General features: G+C 34.4%; 1 protein-coding gene across 1 annotated transcript; it reads left to right on the top strand.

Annotated features, from left to right (window-relative positions):
- The first annotated feature begins 7,602 nt into the window (after positions 1 to 7,602).
- On the top strand, positions 7,603 to 17,598 carry LOC129230725 (cuticle protein 10.9-like). Its single transcript, XM_054865185.1, has 5 exons — positions 7,603 to 7,703; positions 10,094 to 10,174; positions 11,526 to 11,705; positions 16,355 to 16,477; positions 17,543 to 17,598. The coding sequence occupies exons 1-4, from the start codon at positions 7,692 to 7,694 to the stop codon at positions 16,475 to 16,477; spliced, it is 396 nt and encodes a 131-aa protein (XP_054721160.1). The 5' UTR covers positions 7,603 to 7,691; the 3' UTR covers positions 17,543 to 17,598.
- The last annotated feature ends 1,048 nt before the right edge of the window (positions 17,599 to 18,646 follow it).

The raw sequence follows: 18,646 nt of genomic DNA, 5'->3' as shown, positions 1-18,646 counted from the left end.
GGCTTAGGAGTTTATTTTAGTTTCCTGTTGTTTGGCCTGCTGTCAATGCCTTAAGAATTGCCTCCGAAAGGTCATCCAGCATTTGATGCCTTTAATCTGAGTTCTGTACAAAGGATGAAAATACCATCAGGTAACCTAAGGTAGACAGATCAGTGAATGAACACTTAAGCGCAATTTCATTTTTAAAAATTCCCAGTAGTTTTAAATACTGTGTTATTCAGATCGTAATAGTTAAAACATTTTCATTGATCTATGTAAATGTGTAAAAAAAAAAAAAGCGGGAGCTTAAATGGTACCGCTTTTGACTTTTTTAGGTGTTTAAAGAAACGAGCTGATGTGTGCATCACATGACTTCCTTTTACACCAATTTAATATTACTTCCTCATTATTGGCAATTTAATGTGATTCAGTAGTTAACTGAAAATGACTTAACTAAAAATGATTGATAACTAATATTCTCAACACAGGTTGAATGAAATGGATTTCTTCATTGATGGATTAAAATTTCCTGTAACCAAAAGCTAAATTGTAAGGTTTGACTAAAGGGGGCCCCAAAGAGCTATTTGGCCTATGGTCTCAGTATCTTAATCGGGGCATGGTGGTTGGTACTTTTAAAGTACTTACTTGCAGCTGGAGCTAGTTATCAAACGATCTATGGTAACCAAGTAATGAATCCTTGGCACTAGTTTGATAAGGCAAAAGAAATATTAAGTACTACATCTTCAGTACAGTACCATTTTACAGCAAAAAGGAGAAGAGACTTTGAAACTAAGGTAAACGAAAGATGCTGCTCTCAGACATTTAACTGTTTTATTCCACTGAACAAGAATCTAGTAGGAGTGAAAGCATTTGCATTTATCAAACAATTCAACAGTAGAACACGTCACAATTTTCGAGGATGATCTTGACTGCTCAAAAATAGTTAGATTCTGAAGAGATGATGGATATTAGTGACAAGGTTGTGTTTTGGATGTAAACCAAAAAAAAAATAAAAAGAGTTCTTAATGCACTAGATATGAATGATGTTATCACAAAAGTAGACACCAGAAGAAACCAATTAAGATGAAATTACGACGTCTCAGTGCAAAAATTAAACTGCAAACTGGAGTCTGTTGTGTGTAATAATACTTTTTTGAAAGAAGTTTGTGGAAAAGGGAAGGGTTTTTGGTGTTGTAGGGATACCTTGCGTTACCTTCATAGCGGTATTGCGATGGTAACCCAACAAAATACCAATAACATCCCCTTTTCAATGAGTTCCCAAAGAAGAAATATGCGCTTTCAAAATCAGGTTTACTATAGTCAAACTCATCATAAGTTTAGAAAAGGAAGCAAACGTTAATTAATAAATATTTATTTATTTATTTGTTTTGAAATCTTCGGTCGTCTTTGGTTTTATTTCAAGTGTTCTCTATTTTGGAAAGGGGACAGCTGCCTTCCCTTGCATCCTCTGAGGATACGCCCATCATGCTTCCACGAGTACCTCGGGAGATCGTTAATGCGTGAGGTGTAAAATTAGCAAAGCTGGCTGCTGCATAAAAAGGTAAAAAATGATCAGTTCAACAAGGAGGAAAGATTCACGTTAGATTAAAAGGTTTTTCATTTTGTGACACCAACTGTTTTTCTTCACGGAAAAGCTAAAGAATAAACTATCACAACGTTAGAAACGAACAGGAAATTCATTGGTTTCAATGTGAAAATGAGTAGGAATAAAATGTTTACCTTATTGCGGTAATTGAATATCGTAACATGAACGCTATGTGCCTCGATCATGCAAATTAAACCGCAGAACGCGTGTTTTAGAGTTAAGTAACCGCTTTATCGAGGAAAAAGATGCGAGCTTCAGGGATTAGAACTTTTCAAAATTGACGTATAATAGCCCGTTCAGGATCATAAGCAGACGGTAGGGTATGGACATTTTTACAAATGAAACTATTAAATGGCGATAAAAATAATATGTATGTCAAGTTTTGAGAAAATTGGTTCAATAGATTTTGTAGAAATGGATAGAACACATGAAGCGTATGACAAAAAAAAAAAAAAAAAAAAAAATCATATTTTTCGCTACAAAGAAAAAACAAACGAGCTGATGCGTGCATCACATGACTTCCTTTTACTCCAATTTTATTGTCATTTCCTCATTATTGGCAATTTTAAAGTGATTCAATAGTTTACTCTAAATATCTCCACCAGTGGCCAAATCGAAACCAGATTATTAAAAAAAAAAAAAAAAAAAAAAAAAAAAAAAAAAAAAAAAAAAAAACGATAAATTTTTAAAACTTGGCGACCAAAAAACTGGCGATAAATCGCCAAGTGTCCGCGCCAAATTATAACACCACTTGAGTATACATCGAAATTAACAATGATTTCCCCCCCAAAAGGGGCAAAAGACCCCTTTAGAAACATCCGAATGCAACCAAAAGGGGAGGTGTACAACTAGACCCCACTAGAAGTCTACGTACCAAATTTCAACTTTCTAGGACATACTGTTCTTGAGTTATGCGACATACATACGCACATACGCACATCCGAAAATGCATACATACGTACGTCACGAGAAAAGTCGTTGTAATTAACTCGGGGAATGTCAAAATGGATATTTCGAGTGTTTATACGTTCTTAGGCACTTATCCGCGTGTGGTCGGGTTGCAAAAAAAAAAAAAAAAAAAAAAAAAAAAAAAAAAAAAAAAAAAAAAAAAAAAAAAAACCTCAACATTAATTCAGGGGTGTGCAAAATAGAAATTGAGGCTGAATTTGGAGTGATTTTTTTTTCGCGAATACAATACTTCCTTTTTTGTAAAAGAAGTCAAAAAAAAAAAAAAATGATCTTGTTTTGTTTAAATCATTTTGAAACTCCCTGACTGTCTGAGATGGTTAGTTGCATTGCAATGAAAAAAAAAAAAAAGAAAAAAAACACACATTTGCGAAAAAATTGGAAATGGAGATGAAGCTTGACCACGGAGAGACGGCGGATGACCTTCATGTGGAAACATCATTTGTACCATTTGTAATAGGTTGTCTGTTGTTATTTTGAAATAGATAGGATCAACGATAACAAGCCTCTTACTACTCGGCCCTTTCTGATGGATTTTACCTACTACTGTTTGACCACAGATTGTATGGAATTGGCAAACATCCAGTTAAGGCGACTCCATCTGAGTGACGGGAAAAATAAAAATTTGATGCGCGTGTTCCTCTCATTTGAATGAGACTCTGCTTAATTTAGCGGCTAACATACATCTGCAAAATCTGTGACATCCCTGAAAACTAATAGATGCTTCCATTTCCGCATGTAAACCGGATATTTGCTTTTCCATACAATCCGTGGTTAGACAGTACAAATGATACAAATGATGTTTCCGCTTCAAGGTCATCCGCAATCTCTCCGTGGTCAAGCTTTAATACTTTTGTGCTACACACTTCATAGGTGTTTATGTGGTCCATTACAGATGTTAAACTACAGCACATTTCAAAAAATTTGGTAATTTTTTTTATCCAATTCAGAAATATTGCAATAATTAATGTCATCACTAAAAAGTAATCTGGAATAAAAGTATGTAGTACCAGCAAAAATACCCGGCGTTGCCTGGGTCAGTAATAATTATGAGAAAAAATCGTTACTTGCTTTTGTTTTCTGTTTTAAGTGAAAGAATTTAAAACACATTTTTTTGACGTGATTAAAAATCGAGTTTCTTTCTTACCCATAAAACTAAAATAGCAATAAGTATAAAGAACAAAATAGTATTGATTTAGAAACGAAAGCACTATATTTAAGCATATACAAATTTCCAAAACATGAAATTAATCTTCTCATGTTTAAAAAGATTAATCTGTTGATACTTTTTTTTAAACATGGAGTCTAAAACCTTCTCTGTATGGCTAATGAAGTACGAAGTGATTAAAAAAAAGTAGCTGCGCTCGTAATCCCCTTATACTTGCTTTAGTTATTTTGGGAAATTTCAATCATTGTGGGCTCTTGGTGCGATTTTACCGAATTTGTGAAAGTCGTTTCGGGGTACCTTCGATGATGCTCCCCCCTTCTTTCCTTACTTTGTAAAACGATATGATATTAATTTTTGTTACAGAGATATCGTCGCCAGATGCTGAGATACTTTTGGTCACCATAAAATGGCGCTAAACAGTTTCATCCGAAATGTTTCCAAAATAAGTAGTAAAATTTGGTGATTGTTTGAAATTGTGCAAAAAGGAAAATTAATGGAAGTTTTTGTGCTGTTTATGGATTTGCCTAATTTAGTTGCTGGGTTATTTAACACAGTAAAAAAAGTCTTTTGAAAATTCTTTGATTGGCGATAGTTTGTTTACATGATGAAAGCTAAGAAACATTATGACGTAGTCTTCGGCTTCAAAAACAGCGACGTTGAAAAAACTGCCAAATGCATCAGCTACGGAAATCTTTCTGCAAACATTTTGGTGATCTGCTGGTTGATTGGATAATGAGTAAGTGTTCAATCAGCATAAATAACAATAAAAACCATTAATTAATTTGTAACTAATATTACAATTCTATTATCTCAATAACATGGAAAAAATATAATTTATTTGCATTCGATAGTGAATAAAATAAACTTTGAACTTAGGAAACACATATGAGGCGATGAGAAGCAAAGCGAAGTAAGTGGACATTTTCAAGTTTTGAGTGAAACGCGTTTAAAGATAAGGTTCTAGGTAGACTTTCATTGAAAAGTTTTTCTCAATCACGCTGTATAACAGTAACTACTAGTACTACTGATGTACTAGTACTGGTACTCTTGATGTCACGTTTTAAAGGGGCGGGGTGCGTGTAATTGTGACAGTTTAACGAGGGGAAGGGAGGGAGTAACAAGATGTGTGACATAACGCATTTTGTATTAGAATATGTCTATGAAAAATAGAGTGACATGTGAAAAAGATGGGGGCGGGAGGTGAAGTGTGATACTTTGTGACAAGGAAGGGCGGAGGATGAGGGATAAAATTGTTGAAATATATATAGCATCATTTATGGGCAGCATTTAACTAGATGAGGAAGTGTCTGTTGCTGGATCAGTCCATTTATATGTTGGTCTATATGTTCCCCTCCTCTAACAACTTTTAAGGGAATAGTTAGATAAAAATTAAAAAAAAAAAAAAATGGAGCCATCATAGCCGAGAACACCTTATTCCATTGTTTCATTTTTATTGCCTTTATTATATTTACTAGAAAATTACCTGTCAAGATATGACGGGGAAAAGTTGCTTCTAGATTTCAACGAAGCAATTGCCTATTTGATGATATTCTGATAGTTGAAATTTTAACCCTAACTCCAGTGGATTAACCCTAGACTCTAGTAGATAGCGTTCTCATTACTGATCACTTTTCGTTTTTTCATTTTTCTAAAATGACAGTCTTACCAGTAAAACAATTAAGTTAACAGATCCAGCTCAGCCTTGTCGAAATAAAGCATTTCCCTGCATGTCAAACCTTGCAGGAAATATTTTAAAACTATCATGATGTGGAGCGAGTTTTATTGTTGATGACGTCAAGACCGTTACTCGATCATTTGCTATTATATATATATATATATATATATATATATATATATATGAGGATTCTGTCGGTGGGTTCTATCCTTACAGTATAAGAAAACACTACAAATGTCTCTGTGTTTTAAACAAAGCGACATTTTTATGCGTGGTTGTGGTTAAAGGAATATGCTTCTGCCTGTCAAAAGATGGGTGGCAGTAGAGAGAACTCGCGCTGCCATCTTGGACTTCATATGAGTTTTTTAATACTCCTTTCGTATCTCAAAAACTATTTAATTGCGTGTAAAATTCCTAATATATCTGAACCAGTGGCTCCCAAAATGGTCCGCAGGGACCCCCAAGGGTCCATGTAAAAGAAATAAAAAATGGGGGTGCACGAGAGGCTAATAGGGGACCACAAACCTAGACCCTATAAAAGCATATTAACACTAAATTTTGGCATTCTATAAGTGCTTCAAAGCGCAAAAAAAAAAAAAAAAAAAAAAAAAAAAAAATTTTTACTTGTACACCGTTACGAGTCCGGTGCAACTTCAAACTTTCTTCGAAATGACTTTCTTGAGAAAACGCAGGAGATTTATTTACAAATATTAATAATAGAGCAGGTAACAACAGCAAACATCCAGCAATTAATCGAATATCGTTAAACACTGTACATTACTCAGTACACCACGCATTTAAATCCAACATACGTGAAAAGAACAACAATTCGAAAATCACAGCGCAAGCGCTAATAAATTCACAGACAGCAGTGAAAACGAGACTAAACAAACTGACTCTCGTCATTCACAAGACGCCCTGCGTTTTATACCTATCAAAGAAATATCCAGAAAAACCTATTACCTTCTACTAATTTCTCATATTTTTTTTTTTAATTCATTCATGAATCTTATCAATCAGAAATGGGGGAGCCGTATACTTCGGTCGAATGTTAGGGGGTTGTATGTACATTACAAGAAACTATTTACAGGTTACGTTACTATAAGGTAATTTTAGATGAAAAATAATGAAATAAACGCCAGATTTAGCCAGATTACAACAAATTAATCACAAAAATAGTTACTATTTACAGAATTTGTAACAATACTTTCATAGTAGTGTATATGACAATAGTAAGCAGATTCAAGAATTTTTTCTCGTTTTAAGAGGTGAATAAAAATTTTGAAACTTATACCCACAACTTCTTTAAATTGTTAAGTTATTTTTTTTTTAATGAAACCCTGGTTATCTTTTTTTTTGAAATATGAAAAATTTATCATCGAAAATTACCCGTTTTCGTTATTTCACCCCACTTACGGTGTAAGATGGCGAACAGCCAATGTAAACAGCTAAATTTACACATTAAGAGAGAAAAATGATACTTTAAAAATACGTACAAACAGATTAAATCGGAAAGATCAACATGTTCTCCCTTCCAAAACCCAGAACAAGTTCGGAGCATGTTGACTATCTATATCCTTCGCAAATAGTTCCCCAGTCTCCAGTTGTAAAGAGCTTGGCAGAATGGCTCAGATGAAACAATTCATAATGAGTAATTTTTAATGTTGAGTGAAATGTAAGTTGCAGGATTTAAACAAGGTACATAACTAAATAAATAGATGAAAAGGGAGTGGGAACTAATAGTAGGAATAGTAGGTCTTAGTAGTCTATAAAGCTTTGTTTAGCGCACCCACTTCATATAAAGAAAAATCAATATCTTCGCCTCAGAACAACAATAGAATATTTTACTGTTATTTCTGAGATTTGATTCTTACTGTTGCTCTGAGGCGACGATATTTACAGCGTTAGAAATTTTAAAACCCATCAGTTTTTCAAAGTATCTTTTTTCTTTTTTCAATTTCGGATTCTTCTGCGATCTAGCCCTTCTTCGTCACAAAGTCTGCTGGTTTGCTAAAGCTGGGCTTTTCTCTCTCTCTCTTGCCTTGTAGTCTCTCGGTATCTCTCCTCACTGCGTGGGGTACGCTAAATATTCGAATATCAATGAGTCCAAAGATGGCGGCCGGATAGACAGCGAGGAAGAAGAGAGCGAAAGGGGATCCCGGCTGACCTACTGAGGATGCAGACAGGCTCAACAGGCTTCCCCCCGAGGCAGCGTCGTCTGCCGGAGATGGCTTATAAAAAGAAGGCAACCCCCGCCACAACATCACCACCTTCTTCGTCAGAACATTCATCCCACCATGCTCTTACAGGTAAGTGGCCGATTTCTGATCTCTCTATCTGTCTCACCCCGAAAGATACTAAATAATGTATAGCTCATTTCTGAAAATCATTGGTTTGAGAAAATGAATTAAATTTTTGCGTCAAAAAGAAGATTACGTTTCTTTTATAACTAAATTACTCCAATGTTAGGTTTATAAAATTAAGTATTTTTTGAACGGCTTACTAAACTTGTTACTTGAAACACGGGTTCGCAAATATGCCTTTATGTACAATTTATCCTCCTCCCTCTCTAAAAATTCAAGTGCATGTGGTATTTTTTTTAGTTTATCTTTAGCAAAGCGTTTGCTTTTGATTAGTGTTTTCTCATTTATTGCAAAGTTAATTACAGTGAGGTGTATCAACTATTTCCCCTTATAAATGTGGCAATTATTGATCACTGTTGTATGTAATTGTTGAGCATTTTCATTTCTTGCTGCAAATATGATCGGAAAAAGATAATAAGTACACAGTTTTAGTACTTTCAGATGACTATTAACGTTTTTCAACTGTAAATACTATAAAAACATTAAGAATATTAAGAAATATGGAAAAAAAGTAACACAAGATTAACGAAGAGTATTCAAAAGCATTTAGAAATTTTTAAATGTTGAGTTTTTCTAGTTTATTTTTATTTTTTCCAAAAAAATTAAATAAAAATCAATAATCTTGTCTACTGCTTAACTGGGACTCGTGATTATTTTTATATTGCTTAAAGTATTATTTATTAATTACTGTTGTATAAACATTTTAAAATATGTACTGACTACTCTAAACTTCGTAGCATATTACAGCCAAACCAGCATTTAGAGCTGCTGCATTTACTGGACAAGCTAGAAATAACTTTTCATATTTTGTTTTGGTATAAATACAGCAGTCCCATTAATAAAAACTTTCCCCCTATGCATGATCTATTGGTAGTTATTCCTATTATTTAATTCGAATTCAATTATTCAGCTTGGAAACTAAACATTTCATTTAATTTCATTATTGCTTCAAACACATTTTGATAGTTAAAATTTCAAAAACTCTCCCATTATCAAACTGAATCCAACAAAACACAAATTAAAGAAAGAAACGTAGAAGGTTAATAAACCAAAAACCAAAACAGAAAACAAATATTATCTAAATCAAAGACCAAACTAAATCGAAAACCAAATAAACCTTCCGTCACGGCCATAATTCGAATGGAAATGGTTTCTTTCAATACACCAAAGCTAAACAGAATTTTAAAATAGGGAAAAAACTAATTTTTGGAATCATTATTATATTCTTTTTTATCTCACGGTACATATCGATTGCTCGTAAGAAATTGGTATCACATCGTTGAAATAAGCATGTTAAATTATGTGATTTGAAAGTTGTCGAAATTATTTTTTAAGCACCAAGAGTTAAAATAACTCAAAATCATTTTTGCTATTGGTAAGCTTTGACATTGTGATAAAAATAATTCATGCTGAATCGTAATTTTCCTTCTTACTTATGCCAGAAAAATGTTAATATTTTTCTTCTTTCTATATTGTCAACCTATTTTAACCTTTGCATTCAACAGTTGATAGCTCCACGTTTTGAAAAGCTATTGTTTAATTTCAGATTTTCGTTTGAAGTTTTTTTTTCATACTAATCATCAAATGGAACGGACTCGAATAAAACGGAACTCTTTAGAAGTCATACTATAATGCGTAAAACAATGGTCAAAAAATTAATTACATGCAGCAAGAAATCAGAGCAGCTGTATAATGTCAAATAAATATACTGATAAAAAAATTGACATTAATTTTTTACTAGGCAACATAATAATTAAAAACAATATTCTGAATGAATTACATTAAATAACTTTCGTGTAAAGAAATTCTTAAATTTGACTTGATTTAAAGAGAAATCACATTTACAATTACGGTGTATAAGCACTTGAAGTATAAAATAATGTTTCAAGGCTCTATGTAAAAAAGGATGAGAACAAAGAATATCCTATCAAGGAAAAAAGAGACAAAATACGAGTACAAGGGAAAAGAAACACGGTATTTTTACATGTGAAGAAAACTGTTGATAATGTGCTTTCTCTAGGCATGGAATGATTTTTTTTTCTAAAAAATGCAATTTTCAAGAAGTAAAGTAATTTGTCTCTTCTGATTAAAATCGCCTGGTTTTGACAAAAGAGCGGAATACCACTCGCGGTGCTAAGAAAACAATAAGAGGTAAAAAACGGAACAAAAGTGCTAGGTGATACAAAAACTATAATTCTACGCTCAAAAAGGCGCTTAGAGAGTAGGAAAAAAAAGCAAGGGATTGACATTTAAAAATATATATATAATACAAATTTATCCTTGTACAATTTAACATATGTGCAGATATTTACTGTTTTTTATCTCTTTATGTTCAGATCGTCACTGTGTGCACATTAGCCAGTCTGGTTGCCGCCCAGTACGGCCCAGCGGGTCTTGCAAAGCAAGATGAAGCTCAGGTAAGAAATTAGCTGTCTATAGTAGATTTCCATAATTGAAAAGTTAACAGTCCTTTTTTTACCAGCACACCATTAACAAGAATATTAAGCGTTATTGTAATCTCTCCCCCCCCCCATCTATCTACCTATTTATCTCTCTGCCGCACAGTAAGTCGTGGATTTAAATATTAAACTAAAATTTTACTTTAAATATGTGTCAAAGAGCTGTTAATATATATTTCAAATCGAGGTATATGTACTAAATATTTAATAATCTTTAAATATATTTTGCATTATAAATATAATTTGTGGAATTCTTCTTTGTAAATATGTTGGAAATAAATGTGCTAGAGAATCTGTTTACACTTTCTTTTTTCTTTCTTTCTTTCTTTTTTTTTTTTTTTTTTTTTTTTTTGTGTGTTGTGTAGTTTAAAATTTTTTTCCAATGTTTCAAATTAGTTCGTTTTAATCCTTTAACTTCCTATTTTCAATTTTTATACTATCACTTCGGTGGAAAATTGAAGAAAGAAAAAGTAACGAAATTAATCCAATTCATTTTTAGTGAAGTTTCATTGTTTTTGTTGTTGATTGTTTGTATCAATTACTTATTCTGCTGTATAACTTAATTTGAGAATAAAGTATTTTTAATAATTCATTACACTACTTTCATTAGTATTATTATTATTGACTTTCCTTTTGACAGCTCAAAAATCTTTTATGAATTAATAAATATAGGCTGTAAATGCATGCCTTCCATAAAAGCATTTATAAGCTTTCTTTATGCATGAATATGCATGCTAAAAATTTCAATGTTTCTAAACCTTCTCTTTCTTCTATAGAGCCTAGCCAGATAATTTCAATCTGCTCTGTTTTCTGAAATTCTTCTCTATTTTTCTCCTTTAGACTTGAAAATCTCATGCCTCCAACTGTACTGTGACTCCCCCCCCCCCTTTTTTTTGTCTCTCTGTATCCAACATACGTTGGACTCTCTCTCTTTGGTGGTTCACCACTCTTCATTCTTTCACGGAAAGGCACTTAGCTCAGCTGCAAATGACTAACAGGTGAACCCTAAAATGCACCTCTCCCTTATTTCTCTGGCTTGATTTAAGTTTTTTCATGGTCTTGCTTGCTAATGTCCAAGTTTCGGAAGCAAAATACACTGAGCAAAAGTTTTTTTTTTCTACTAAAAAAAAGCAGTTAACTTTTAAAATATAGATATATTTACATTATTACTCAAGTTCCTCGAATTGTCGTCGAAAATGTGTATTTTTCAAATAAATAAATAAAGAAAACCACATAACATCCTTGCTAAAAGAACTTTCTAAAATGAACTCGGAAAAATTGGTGACTATTCCTCTTTCATTTCTTCTAGTATCCACCCCAGCCATATCAATTCGGATATGAGGCCCAAGACGAGACTGGCAGCAGTTCCTTCAGGAGGGAGTCCGGAGATGCCAACGGTAGAGTACAAGGCTCCTATGGATACAAGGACCACCAGGGCATCGAAAGGATAGTCGAGTACGTGGCTGACCAGAACGGATACAGGGCACAGGTACGTCCACGTAACATTTAGAAGCTTGAAAATACATTGTAATAGTAAAGGGTGGTTTTTTTTTTTTTTTTTTTTTTTTTAATAGGTATAGAACTTTAAGTCGGGAACACTGTTTGATCTGTGGGCCATTTTGAGTTTTGTGTTTAGTTTTGTTTGCCATTTCATCATAAATAGACAAAAGGACGGTGCAACACGCCACACAGCGCGTATCACAATTGATTTATTGAAAGAAACTTTCGGTGAACGAATAATTTCGCTTAATGGAGCCGTGAATTGGCCTGCGAGATCATGCGATTTAACTACGCTGGCCTTTTTTTTTGGGGGGGGGGGGGGCTGTGTGAAGTCTCAGGTCTTCACCGATAAGCCACAGACGATTGACGCCTTGGACAAGAACATTCGCCACATATCACTCACATACGGTCCCCATTGCTGCAAAAAGTGATAGAAAACTTCTCGATTAGACGTTCTCCAAGCCAGTCAAAGTGGCCATATACCAGAAATCACATTTAAATAAAAATGGCAAAGAATCATCTTTCGAATAAAGCCAAATTCATGGCAATTTATATCATTTAACGGTGTTTTATTTGAACCTAAAATTCTATACCTCTAAAAAAACACCCTTTATAATAATCGATGTACTAAAGCAGTGGTCTTGAAACTTTATTAGTTCACGCAATATTAGGATGCATTGTAGAACTTCTATTGTCCGATGTAAACGGGGCTGATCTTCTTTTGGAAGGTCGGACTTTATGACAAGTAAGTATGCGTCGCTCCTCAGGCGCTGCTGCATATGCCACTTCTTGATGCAAAAAGACACTAAAAGAGTAAAACTGCAGCAAAACAAACACAGAAAGAAATTCGTAGAGTGGCAGGAAACTGGTGTGGCCTTGATAGGTTGAGCTATGACATTTACAATGTTTACCTATTTTTGGGTGATAGAACAGGGTAATAGGCGCTGAGTTGAGCTGGGTTACTTTCGCAGAATTTCGCAAAGGTACGTATTTTAATTCAAATCCACGCCAATAACACGTCTCTTTTCATTGAACTCCCCCAAAAGAGGGAAACATTGTCAAGTTCATAGCCAAACTCATTAGAGCCGTACCATACCTGTGTTTTAATTCTTAAACGCAGGCTTAAAAGAAGTGATAAACCTTTACCTGTACGTGAAATTTTTTTCACAAATTTTTACCAATCAAAAGAGAAACGCTTAGAAACAAACTCTGTAAAACTATCTTTCCTACAACAACGCGCAGCATTGCAGACGTCACCGTCCAAAGGCTTCACAAGTCCAAATCACTGCACAAGCGTCACACATTAAATGGGAAAAAATATCCAAGGTGGGATTTTCCGCCATGACTCAAATGTTCAGTGGGAGATTTATGAACACTACCAGCAGATTGACTTTCGTTGTGAGGGATTTCGGAAAATGTTGCTGGAATTCCCCAATCCTGCGTTCTAGTGCGAACTCCAGAAGTTTTCAAAAGTTTGGTAAATACTCAGACGGTGATATATAGCTTGTAAAAGTTAAGTTTCGTGTTTATTAATTTCATTAACAAACTTTAGAGGGTACGGGACATTCTGCAGTAATGGCAATTTTTGCATCTTAAAAAATTCCAACAATAAATTTTAGAGAACAAGAGAACTTATACACAAACTTATTTTTCATGTTATTTATTGTTCTATTTTACTGAAAATACTTGGCAAATGTCAAGTTGAAATTGGAAGTTTTAGCACAGTTGAAAACATAATTAAATTTAATTTTAAAGTTATTTGTAATATATTTCACCAGAATCATATCAGCAATAAATAATTTTACCCCAAAATTAGGATTTAACACTTTTTAAAGTTATAAAATGCTATGAGTTCCTTCTTTTAATGCTTTTTCTTATATGTTTCATGGCACTACAAATGTCCCTTTTTATTAATCATTATTTATTCCGCATTAAAAAGGCAAAAACTAACATCAATAAATAAAATAACAACTAAATAAAACAACACCTTTGTCCAGAAATTATAAATGCTAAACGTGACGTTAATACAGCACCTACCAAATTTTCAAGCTCCAACAAAAATGCTTTTTATGAGTAGTAAGAAAGAATTTTGAATCGGAAAAAGAAGGACAAATTAAGTTCGTAGTTCGAATAGACTTTACAAGAGCTGATTTTTTTCTTCTCAAAATAAGTTCAGTTTTCAATTTCAAGTAAAATGAAAATTCACAGTAAAGTTGTTCAATTACCCAGACTACATTTAGAACCGGGTGTTTACATCGCACCTCGGCGACGAAAGTGACACACTTCAAAAATCATCAATCCTTGCAAACTGACAAACAAAAATATCCTGAATTTGTATTTCCCGATTAAAAAGTATTATTTCTAATGTTTTAGTTCCGTTTTATCTGTTGGTGTGTTCAAAACAATAGTATATATAGTTTTGAAAATTCGAAAGTTTTACCATAAATTATGGATTTAAATTTTTTAGTTGCGCCACTTCTGTTGCGGATGTGCGATATAAAACATAATTAATTGTGGACTTTATTCCTGTACTGAAATAATGTGCATTTTCTAAGTTAAAAATATTTCTACATTTTGTGACATTTTTGCTGTGCAATTTTTTTTTTTTTTTGCCTTTTTATCAGAGGGTCGAGACAAGCGATACGTGTCATATGCGTTAAGCGAACCTTAGATTAAGGAACATTTGAAAAAAAAAAAAAACTATTTATTGTCAGGAATTTGGAAGTGGAATTCAAATTACGTAGTACTAAGCCAGTTATCGTTTATTTATTCGTTTTAAAACCATCAATCAACAAAATAATTCAATCACGAAAAGTTGTTTTGTATTTAATCTGCTGCTGTAGTCAGTGCTGTTTAATATTTAACAAAACGGTTTTCAAAATCGAAGTTCTAAGAGTTTCGGGATCCAAATAACTTGAATGCAGTTGGTGCCAAGCAAGTCACTTCGAAATTTTACGGGTTGAGTGATTGGTGCAAATAGTTATGTATTCAGTATATGTTGTGGGAAAAAAACAACAGAGCACACGCACAAATGCACAATTACATTGTTTCTAAAATTGTGGGGGGGGGGGGGGGCATTTGACACCTCGTACCTATTTTCTAAATGAAAGGGTGATTGGAACTGGAACGCACCAGATAGTTGTTCTGGGGCTGCTGCTTTTTTAGGCAAATTTGTTTTAACTTAATGTTTGACCAAACTTTGATTATAATATTAAACATTCTGCTTTTTGTTCCCTTTTTCATTCATCCTTTGCCTGAGAATTGATAGAATTTTCCAATAAAAACAGAAGACTAGCATCCTTCAGCAAAAGAAACGTTCCGTTTTCCATGCATGTAGCTGTTTTTTAACATGAAAATTCAATGCTATGGGGCTTACAGAATCAGAGAGAGGTGTGTTGTTTGTTTTTGATTATTTAGCAATTTTAAACTATTAATTACAAAGAGAGAAATTGAGAAATCTGGCGAAAACTTATTTTATTCAATGGAATCAATTGAGCACAAAATAGCTGAATGGTTGAAAGGTACCTCGAATGTGAATTTAACGTTCTCGAAATCCCTTTGTCTTACATAGTGATACTCTATGCAACGAAATGCGTTACAGAAATCCTGTGATGCTACAAAGAAAAATGGGAAGCTTTTAAGCAAGGCCGTGACAATCGCTGAAACTCGTGGCAACAAAGAGGGTGCTACGGGGAACCCTTGTATTCATTACGTTGCCATTGATTGGTGGATGCAGGGGTTCCGTTCAGCGCCTCTTGCGGTCAAAGGGTGATATCCAATCAAAAATAAACAAACTTTGAGACGTTGACATTGATTGGTGGATGCATTAGCGGATCATAGTTGTATTTTCTTAACACAGAAAAGTCATAAATTGTCAAGGCTCGTCAGAGTCAGTGCCATCTAGTGGGGCCATGCATTAAGTTTAAAAATAATAATAATAATTTTTCTGGTTCAAGGCAACCGTACTTTTATTGGAATAGTGATTCATTTTACGTTACTATCCTCACGTGATTTGAAGTGCCCCAGTGTGGCAGATCATTTTAATCAAGGATAAAAATATACTTTAAATTATTTTAACAATTATAATTTCTTAATTTTGGCTACTTTTTTGAGGATTTTATTCAGTTTTATGGCAATAGAAGTAACAATACTACCCTCTCAGAAACACGTGCTCGAGTCTCACAATATTTTCATCATATTTGACAAAATGGCTTCGTGAAAAATGATCCGAATAAACGTTTCGTCAAATTGAAAAAAAATTCGTGAGACTTCGATCTGAGCTTCTGACCCAGTGAGAAAAGAATCGTCGTCAATGACGAATTTCGTTTTATGATTGAAAGAGCACTATTCATTTCTGAGAGTGTAGTGAGAAATGAGTGGAACAGCCAAAATATAAGCAATTTCGAATGATGGTTGTTTGAGCAGAAGTTGTCCCAAAAAGTAATGTTTCGAAACAACAACAGTAATGTCTTTTTTAGTTTCCGTGATTCTGTGCTAGAAGCTTCGTTTTCTAAGTCGGAGGTAGTGGGTTTGATTTCTTTCTCTTATGTTGTAAATCTCTCCTGTATGCCTCCGGAGGCAAGTATGTGATGCTGTTAAGCATCTGTATAGATAAATAAATGCTCTTCTTTCATGCAGGTTAAGACAAACGAGCCTGGCACTGAGAGCAAGAGCCCCGCCGACATCGAGCTCTACGCTAACCCTATCCTGGTGAATTATGTTCCACAGCCCTCTAGGTACCAGCCCGAAAAGCCCTATTAGGTGAGTACCCGTTGCATACATCTACATTTTACATTTGTATTCATTTGTATTCATTGTGTAGGAAATCTCGAGCAAGCACTTCTAAGAATTTGTGTCCACAAGCAGGGCTTAATTTGCATGGAAGCTCACGGGAACTCTCTCAGTTCTTGTACTTCTTTCCGAAGTTTCGTAAATTTGCAAATTTGGCGAAATTTAGATTAATTAGGCATTAAAATCCTTTCTCAGAACTTTTGAGAAATGCTTTCTCACTTCTTTTGCTAGAAATTAAGCACTTTCCACAAGTGTCTTCCCATATTAACCTATGCCACATAATATACATATTCCTACTAACTCGTACCGTTTTAGAAATAATACTGTTGATTTCGTTGAAGTTGTATTCAGTTGTATGTAATAATGAGGATTGGGCAATTCCCCATGATGATGTATTCTTAATGTATTCGTTAATGTATGTGACTGAATATGTATGTGACTGGTAATAGTGGGACAGAAAGATCCAATGAGACCATAGAGTAAGAATAGAACTAGAGCGCACGATAGGGTTATTTTTCGGCTGTTAGGACAGAAGTGGCTTTTTCAACCACTGTTTGATGAGTGCAACGGTTTAGCTATCAGCCAAGCACACAAATTTAGCCAAACACGTACTAAAACTTCACCATGATTTGGGCGAGAAAGATGTCCATTATAGAACCCCTCTTCGCCTTTGACCACCAAAGGCAGACAATTTTTGCCTTGCGGGAAGGAGCACGCTCTCTATTCTGTATATAATCTCCATTAGGCAAACTGGTGTAAGTGACGAATTTGAAAATGTGGAGATTATTAATGCTAACATGGATGGAAAAACACCGTATTTTATGATAAGTGATTTTAATGGTAGAAGTAACCCTAACATTGAAGCAATTTACAATGCTTTCTTAGGATTGAATTTACGTTAGGTTTCCTATACAATTCGAACTTTGATCGCGTTATACTCAAAATCTGTAATTTATCACTTGCGCTCCTCTGCGTTTCTCTACATTCATCGTCTTGTACAAGTGTACTAAAAAACACATTACTCCTCATTTTTAGCCGTCGTCTCTACTGCCTATCATTTCTGGATTGTTCCTATACGAGCAAGGGATCGACTCTCGTCAAAAGAAGCTTGTTCATGCTGTTCCATAACACTTGGTAATGTTCGTAATAAAGTTTGTTGTTCGTCTTGCTCAACATGTTGTGTTCTCTTTCTTTCGTTGTCATAAAAATCTTCCTGAAGCATCTTATGCACATAAATTTATACACAAGCACACATACATGAAAACAAATATATGTTTTTCTATTCCCCTATGCATGAACTCCTATAGCGAGCTATCTGCTCAACTAATCAGGCCAAAGCTTCAGTTGTTTGAAGGTGCGTCCTGGAGATTGTGAGTATGTAGTCAGAGCAACTGCTTGACATATTAGAAGCGGTGGGTTTCAGCTCCCACCCTCGCTCCGGATGTATTTCCCCCTTCTGTGCTTGATTGTTAATCGAACTTTCTGTAATAGCTACCTATGTCGCCTCCTATTTATATCCTCCAGATGGGTGTCACCCCGGGCGGACCGCCCCTTCTCAAGAATGGTTTTTCGACTTGGCAAATAAGTTTTTTTTTCTCTCAAGATACAGCTTTCAAAAATTGAAAATACACGATTTGATCAACATCTATTTGTCAAACATTAAAGAGCATCAAATTGATCCTGTTAATTTTGCCCCTTCCCATGAGAGGAGAAATTAAAAATAATAATAATAAAATAAAATAAATAAATAATGTTGGAGTCGGAGTCAGACGTTTCAAAATCCAGGAGTCGGAGTCGGCCACTTTCCTTCCGAATCCGCTGCCCTGGTATGCACGCTGAATACACCATCAACTTGCTTCAAGTTTGTTAAAAAATTATTTTTTGTTACTGAAGGATGGAGACTAAACTATTTATTCTACTCCATTGGCGCACCCAAGGAAGGAGATAAGGGTCTTAAGCCACTCCAAAAGAACAGAAGCAATTCAGAAATGGCCATAACCCTCTTGACCAGACCCAAGAAAAGGCCGAAAGCGTTTTTATTGGGTCTTTAATTTTGGAAATTTTAGGAAATGGTTGATTATAACTCTTCTTAAAATACAGCTGCTGTAAAAATCCTTCCATAAAAGAATTTTCTCTCTA

Source organism: Uloborus diversus, chromosome 1, assembly GCF_026930045.1.
Source record: "Uloborus diversus isolate 005 chromosome 1, Udiv.v.3.1, whole genome shotgun sequence".
Lineage (NCBI taxonomy): Eukaryota > Metazoa > Arthropoda > Arachnida > Araneae > Uloboridae > Uloborus > Uloborus diversus.
Note: the sequence above shows the minus strand (reverse complement) of the source record. Positions and strands in the feature narration are given on the sequence as shown.

Bases quoted from the DNA above. Each gene is read 5' to 3' on its own strand.
- LOC129230725 (XM_054865185.1), top strand. The intron at 10,175-11,525 runs GTAAGAAATTAG...CATTTCTTCTAG, and splicing joins CAAAGCAAGATGAAGCTCAG to TATCCACCCCAGCCATATCA. The intron at 11,706-16,354 runs GTACGTCCACGT...TCTTTCATGCAG, and splicing joins AGAACGGATACAGGGCACAG to GTTAAGACAAACGAGCCTGG.